The 8,169-nt window shown below is 34.6% G+C and overlaps 1 protein-coding gene across 1 annotated transcript; it reads right to left on the bottom strand.

Annotated features, from left to right (window-relative positions):
* Nucleotides 1–4,178: 4,178 nt before the first annotated feature.
* LOC114744778 (uncharacterized) lies at nucleotides 4,179–7,267 on the bottom strand. Its single transcript, XM_028932933.1, has 5 exons — nucleotides 7,254–7,267; nucleotides 6,180–6,239; nucleotides 5,553–5,908; nucleotides 4,446–4,608; nucleotides 4,179–4,188 (listed from the first exon to the last, which is right to left on the bottom strand). The coding sequence occupies exons 3-4, from the start codon at nucleotides 5,748–5,750 to the stop codon at nucleotides 4,510–4,512; spliced, it is 297 nt and encodes a 98-aa protein (XP_028788766.1). The 5' UTR covers nucleotides 5,751–5,908; nucleotides 6,180–6,239; nucleotides 7,254–7,267; the 3' UTR covers nucleotides 4,179–4,188; nucleotides 4,446–4,509.
* Nucleotides 7,268–8,169: the final 902 nt, after the last annotated feature.

Genomic DNA, 8,169 nt, shown 5'->3' with positions numbered 1-8,169 from the left:
TATAATTAAATTAATTACTTTTTTTTTGGGGCGGGGGATAGATATCCATATCACACATCAATGACGGAAGAATTTCTTGGGCCTATTTCATGCACGTAAGAAGACTTATGGGCCTCCAGAGCTAGCTTGCCATTAATTCTTCGCCTACAATATTAATGTATCTAACCACCACTAAGAATTAGTCTAGTTGATAAAAAATCAGCTTATAACATATAAAATCATGAGTTCAACTCCTGCTACCGATGTGAGAGCCTTGTTAGTGGGCCATTTGTAAATATTTTTGAAAACACTTTCTGAGTCTAAAGGCATGCCCTGACCCTAATGAGCCACATAGACCTAGCTTGCCTAAACTTTTTGTTACCAATACACACACCCATCCATCCAACCTTCTTTTCATTATACACACACACACATATCCATCCAACCTTCTTTTCATTATACACACACACACATATCCATCCAACTTTCTTTTCATCACTAGTTCTTTTTGCTTTCTGAGTCCTATCGTACTTAACTCCAAACTCCAGTGCTGCACTCATGATCAATATAAAATATTAGGATTAATTTTGAATGATTCAGATTTACTTATTTTTAGTTATATATTTTGAATAATTTTTTATTTAAATGGGTTAAAAATTTAAGAAAAGATAATTTTATAAATGTTACCCTTAAAAAACATAAAGCCATTACTTAAAAAGTTACAGATTAAAAGGAATATGTATATATTATATAAACAATTGATATTTTAGAAGGGATTACATATTGAAAAAACTCTCACTAATGAGATATACACTAATTAGCTTCGGGACACTGTACTTAAGGATTGTGCTTTGATTGAGTTATGATTACAATAAGGAATTGAAGAGTATTTCATTCATATCTGATTTTGAAGAATGTGTGTGTGTGTGTGCATTTATCATCAGAATGTTTACTAAAAGGCCAAACCTTTCAACCAATGGTAGGTGTAATTCATAATTAAATGTTTACTTAAGGATACTTTTTAAAATTTTGTAATAATTTTCTAAAAATTTAGATCATAAAACATAAATTGTACCCTTTCAACTCACCGTGACCATTTAAATAGAAATTAGTTTTTTTTTAACCGACATTTTTGCTTGGACTCGACGTTACTTTTCATTTCTTATTATGAGTCTCGAATAGTGTCCTGGAACAGCCCACCAAATTGACAGTTTTACGCTTAAAGAAAGATACCCAAATTAAATGATACAAAACAGGGATGTTAACTGAAATATAGTTAACCAATTGTTATTTCTACCTCTAACCTCCTCCTCCATACATACAAGTCGTTCCACCGCATCAGCTCACGCATGATCAGTCATTCAGCATCAAAATTACATAGAAACAATAAATACCATGGCATCTAAGATTCTCCCACTTAAGTCCAATAATAGGGCTCAAGCGTTAATGTCTATGTTCTATATGGGACTTACATAGAAAATTATTAAATAGAAAATCGACTACATCATAAAACAATTTATTTATAGAAATCAGTAAAACAGAATCTTAAAAACACGTTCTTTAGTAAGGCTTTATTAGAATGGATAATAAGCATAAATGCACAATCCACGAAGGTAATGAACCGATCAAGTGCAAGTGTGCTGCTAACAAATATTCATTTCTCTGTTCCATGTGCGTTCTCTGTCGCATATTAACAAACTTGACCTCTTCCAAGCATGCATGTAATCTAGATCATCTAAATGTCATCCCTTTTCAACATAATCCGTCATATTTTCCATTCGAAAAATCTTTTCACCATAACCATGCATCACATAGATCAAATATTTCACTAGGCCATAAAACGAAATGATATCATTATGTCTAAAACATAAGGATAATCAATTATAGAATAAATCCAACTCTGCTCTCAAAACTAATATAATGAATATACTTCAAATAGGGAAATAATCGACATTAGAGTTAAGAGTTATTTCATGATACATCTAAGTCTATTCAAAACAATCTTTTGATAAAAGAAAATTTATTTATATAATGGGACACTATTCAATAATGTGTTGCATTTACAAGTCCTACAATAAACGTTTTAAACATTTCTCCCCAAGATTCCTTTGCTTGAAATGCCCTATACTACATAAAAGGAAAATTTATAGCTAATCCTCAATTCAAAGACATATACTAAACTCATATTCAGTCTAACCGAAAATAAAATGATAATCATCCGTAGCCTCAAAGTATACTTCAAAATTTGCAACTTACTCCATATCATCTTAACTTGTAACTACAACCCCATAAAGCTTGAAAGAGACATCTTCCATTACCTTACACCATGAATTCATACATCACACATTTGAGCGAACACTTTGTGTGAATTTAAGAAAATTGAATCATAAAACAATCATCAATATAGCCTCTAAAACATTCCTCAATTCAGCATCTCCATGAAATCATAAAATTCATCACAAAAGAGCAATAAACAGCACGCAATCTACCTTATGTCTCATGCAAAATTTAACAAAACCACTATAGAATGCCAGGTGGACCTCCTCCTTCAATGCTTCGACTAAGTAGAACCCCAAATTCCTCCCCCCCCCCCTCCACGTTCAGCTGCAGAAAAGAAATTTTTCAGCCCCAAAGTAAAACCTTACGAAAAATCGAAAAGGAATAAGGACCAAAGCTCTCAAATCCCAACCACACACACAACATAGCAGAGTGGGTAAAGACAACGCTCTGCATACATACATACATACATGGCAGAAATCTGGAGAACAGAAGAAGGAGAAGAGTTTTGAGCATGAAGAAGAGAGAAAGAAGAAAGAAGGGGTGACGGCGTTCTGCACACACCCACGCATGGCAGCGACTTGTAGAGCAGAGGAAGAAGAGGGTTCAGTATGCGGGTGTTACCAAAAGAGAATACTTATTAATCTTAAATAAATTAAGAGTGATGGGTGTGAGAAGAAGCAAGAGTGAGAGGACAATAGGGGATCACCAGAAGAGAGAGGGTAAAAGCACGGGCTATGCAGAGATAGAGTGCTGATTTGACAGTGCCATATAGGTAATTCAATGCAACAACTTAATACCAACTCAAAAAATTGATGATATATGTAGTAATATATTGCTGATATTTGGATTCTCTTCGTGTGGCAAATTGATGCAAGAGTATTGATGATTGAATGTGGTATTGATTTGCTAACTCAATCTTTCAAATCAAAACTTTCAACAAACATTTTATCAGTTGACTTCTTCCTTATAAACATCTCCATTAGCATGATATCATAACTATACACATCTCCTTTGAAAGAAACCACTTCTTTTGAACCATACTCTACATGTCAAAAAAGAATATAAGATTTGGTGTTAAACTTTCTTCCACATAGCTAATACAAATCCTCGCATATATAAATAGAATATATCAATGAGTGAATAATATAAAATTTTACATAGAATAAAAAAACAATATAATTGAACTAAAATATCATTGTTAAACTGATAGTTTAGCTATACCAAAATCACCAAGATAAGCCACCATATCTCCATCTAACCAAACATTGCTTGATTTTATGCACAATGACCAATCGGCGTAGAAGTGTCATGATGAAGATACTCCAATGCAATTGCTATATCAACCATTATATTCTATCTTTGTAGGATATCCAAACAGTAGTTAAAAGAAGACAACCATCTATCAAGACTTCCATTTGACATGAATTATTTGGGCTATAGTGATCGCAACAGAAGGAAACAGAAGGTAAGCTAGCTCATCCTGATACACTTCCCAAGCCCTGTGTAACGTGCAAGTGAAGCTGGAATCTCTGTGGAGGAAAAAGTGGGAGGAGAATAGAGACCAGGTAAAACATCCAAAAATGGTTTTTAAAAAAAAATTACTATTTTTAGGAATTTTTTGTTCCTAGTGTTCTTTCCAATCATTGGGTAAGTTCACAACCTAATCAAAACATTTCCTTAGGAAGCTGCGTGAGCATCACACCCCGTTCAAATTAGGAAGGAATTGGGCTCCAAGGGCGTTAGGGTGGTATTGCCTGAACCATCTTGTTATGCAAATGAAGTTTATTTTGTTAGCAAAATGAGGGGGCTTAGCAAAACAAGCTCAGAAAACACCATTCAAACGAAAGAGCCCATGACAGCTCCATCTATCGTCAATCCTTTTCAGCACTGTATAGAGAGGGAAATAAGAATTGTTCCAATGTCAGTTTCCTTTGATTAACGAGGCTAAACAGAGAAACTTGTTTTGCTCCAGTTCAACATGACAACCATTAAACAGGATCCACATATAAAGCAGACCAAATGGATCAATTACGATATCTAAAGATCATAATAGCAATAAATGAATCCTGATGGTTCATGCAAAAAGTCTTCTGTTCATCTTTCCTCCATAAAAGGCTTTATTTAAGTGAAGCCCACAACCACAAATGGAAGAATCTTAACCATCAGAAACAGTCTAGGACAGCGACACTAACGCTGGCTCATGGCAGAGATAATTCTATCGCAGAAGGGTAAGAGCAGAGGAAAAATAGCTCAAGCACTCAGTGAGGCTCCACAGTTCTTCCTGCATTCTGCTAACATGTCCATGTAGAATTGGTACTTGCCAATGTCATTCCCGTAACTGTTCAGGCACTGCGAGAAAATAATCGCACATCTCTGATGTTAGCAAATATTAGAGAATCATTAACCAACAGCAGGAATAAAAACATTAACGAGTATATATTGGCGATTTCCTTAAAGAAACCTTAAATTCAGATTTCTTCAAACATATTTCGCTCAAAACTGCATTCTGAAACCAACGGGATAACATAACAGTACAAGTCCGGTTATTCAGTACATCATCAACTGAAACCTTGAGCAGTATACCTGATGCCATAATGAGCCAATCACAAAGAACTCATATGCATTAATGACTACCTATCGGTGATTTTCTTAAAGAAACCATGAATTAGAATTTCAAACATGTTCTGTTTCCAAAACTCAGGCTTGCCTCTCCAACCTGAAAAAATGATTCAAACATGTTCTGTTTCCAAAACTCAGGCTTGCCTCTCCAACCTCAAAAAATGATTCAAACATGTTTGGCTTAAAAATAGATTGCGAAACCAATGAAATAATCACACTTATCCCGTTATTCAGTAAAACAACAAAAGAAAATATATGATATACTTGATGACGCCGTACTGGTGCAAGCACTTGAAATTCATGCAAAGCAGGGAAAGCACAATGATAAAACATACATTTGAAACATATCTGACAACCCATAATAAGGAACTGTTGAAGAATAAGGACTTTCCATACATTTGAAACATATCTAACAACCCATCATAAGGAACTGTTAAAGAATAAGGACCTTCCACACAGATCTTGCATGTCTTGTAGAATGTTAATCAAATTGTTATTATTTTCTGCTGCTTAAGATATTTCTACACTATTGTGCATATCAAAGCATATAACATTCCAAACATTAATTGATGGATGAATTTGCGAGACATCCATCTCATAAAGAGTTATTCAGTTGTCCAAGGTTTGATTTACGAGTCATAACCAGATGGCCAGAACAGGTAAGAAATGCATACACCTTGGAAGGCCTTTGTATGAACACCACAGGCATCGCTACCAAGACTATTTGCAGCTGGTGCAGGGGCGACAGCAGCACCCTCAGCGACAACTGTTTCATGTTGAATTGTCTGGGGACCCATCACGGCATCCACAGCCCTGTGAGCTACTGCACCACCAGTTCCAAAAGCCATGCCCACAACAATTTTTCCATCCATTAGGCACAAAGAAATTCGTTTTCACAGGTCCCATCCCATCCATTAAAATGAAATAATCATATTCACTAATGTACCCTAAGCAATGGTTGAATCAATGCCACCAAGCAGAGAGCCACCACTGCCACTCTGAGCGGGAGCTGGGGGAGGAGCATGGTGAGCTGCATTAAGACATCACCAAGGTTAGACAAAAATTAAACTACTTCTTAAGTTTCTGGCTGAGTAATATTAATACCATGTCACAACAAAACTCTTTGGAAGGTATATTAGACCTTCATCACTATTTGGATTTAAGAGCAGCTTAACTGTATTGTCAAAACTGTTAAAATTTTCGGAACATACATTAGGAGCATGGTATACAGCTTATCTTTGTGAACTGAAACCGTCAAAAATCGACAGTTTAACCATTTATTGCATCATATTCTTATTTACCTGGCTGAGGTGGGGGGTTACAAGCCGCTGCTGGACGAGGTACTGAACGTGAAGATCTGCCTGCAAAGATAATCATATCACAAAGGATCCCACAGCTAAACTATTACCTCTCAGTGCAACATGCACAAATTATTGATTAGTTAGTTTATTGATTCAGAATTTTGTAACCAAGACATAAAAAAGAAAAAATAATACTCCTCCGGTCCTTAATATAAGACCCATTTAACTAATTTGATTATATTAAGGAAGTTAGGTAAGTTAGTTAATTATAAGAAAAGTGACACATTTTTTCCAAAATACCATAATCATCTTTCTTAATACCCTCTCTCCCTCTTCTACTTGATTATGGGTGAAAAAGTATCCATAAGGGTAATTTAAAGAAAATTGATAAATATGAAAAATGGGTCTTATATTTAGGACCAAAATCAACTCAAGAATTGGATCCTATATTAAGGACCGGAGGAGTAATTACAATATAATAGCAGCAAACGCTTGGATGAAGGGAAACTAGTTTACATTCCAAATGTTTCACTAAAAGAAATGTTCTACGAAAACATTGCCATTTGCGACATCACAGATCGCAGAGTTGAAACCATAATAAACACAAATGACAAAGTCAGAATAAAAATCCTGATTAGCATCAAAGTATCCTCAATAAAGAGGCAACCTACGCTTTTGGCAACACCCCACAAAAATCTTGCTTAAATGATCATCGACTTACGCAACAAGCACCACACGCATCACCAGAAATGAGGGAGCATATGCATCAACGTATCAAAGTTAACGGGTTAAAGAAAAATTCCCTCTAAACAGTAAACGATTTCCCATTTTTCGGGAGCGACGGAACTAACGTTTCAGCACAAGCATAAACGTCTAGTGTCCATCAACAACAACACCTTTCAAGCGCAAAACATAGAACCCTAAAACCCCAATTCCTTCGATAATGAAACAGGAAAATTGAAAAGAAAAAAAAAACCCTAGATATCATCGAAGAACTAATCCAATAGCTCCCTAATAGATTAATGTCCAGAAGATGAGCACGAAATATAAATCGATTAGAGGTCAGCCAGTTACCACTGGAGCTGCGGTGAGGCATGGTCAGGGTATAGGGTTGAGGCGGCGGAAGAGCAGATTGAGAGGCGAAGATCTCTAAAGAGGAATCACGAAATATGCCGCTGTAAAAATATAACCAACCAAACCCTTGAAACGGGAAATTTATAGCGAGCCCCGCAATAAGACTATGAGCTGCGGATTAGCCCAAAAATAGAGCTCCAGAACAATTCAGATTGTGTTTACGTGGAAGTACATGATTGGTTGATTTTAGGTCTTGTTCAATTTTCCGTTGTATGTTTGGGTGTATTTACTACTTTCATTCCATTTAACTTTTGTAGTACAATATGATTTATATTTATATTAATTTTTTTATAATCAGTTTGTTAAATTGAGACTTATTTGAATAAATAAATAAAAATTTACATATAAAATGACTGAAAAAATCATGTATTTTATAACCTATATCTAATATAACGGTTTGCTAAATTTAAAAACATAACAAATTAAAATAAAAATTATAAAAATAAAAAAGAGTTAATATTTTATTTAGAAAAAAAAGGACAATACCTACACCAAGTTCCTTATATGCATTATGTCAAATTTTTTGATCACACATATCTATGTATTTTATTTTTGAAATGTTTGCATTTAATAGTGTTAAATTATAAGTTCACATGGGAAAAAAATAGAACTCATGACCACAAGGGGCTGAAAATTTTGATATAATAGATATAAACAGCTTGACCTAGATACTTTTTTTTTTAAAAAAATGTATTAAAAAAATTATTACTAGCAAAAAAAATTAAATTATTGGATCAATATAGAATCTGCTTGAATACCATTATCTTTCTTTTCGTTCTCATTTGTTTTAACTCCCCAAAAGCTCATTAGAGAAAAAGTTAACCAAACACGTATAAACGTTAAAGCCACCGATCAA

This window comes from Neltuma alba, unplaced genomic scaffold (genome assembly GCF_004799145.2).
Source record: "Neltuma alba isolate B1F8T4 unplaced genomic scaffold, ASM479914v2 tig00004445_pilon, whole genome shotgun sequence".
NCBI classification, from domain to species: Eukaryota; Viridiplantae; Streptophyta; class Magnoliopsida; order Fabales; family Fabaceae; genus Neltuma; species Neltuma alba.
This window is presented reverse-complemented; position numbering and strand designations above follow the sequence as displayed.

Bases quoted from the DNA above. Each gene is read 5' to 3' on its own strand.
- LOC114744778 (XM_028932933.1), bottom strand. From the start codon at position 5,750: ATGGATGGAAAAATTGTTGTGGGCATGGCTTTTGGAACTGGTGGTGCA. The intron at 4,609-5,552 runs GTATGCATTTCT...ATTTTCTCGCAG, and splicing joins ATACAAAGGCCTTCCAAGGT to TGCCTGAACAGTTACGGGAA.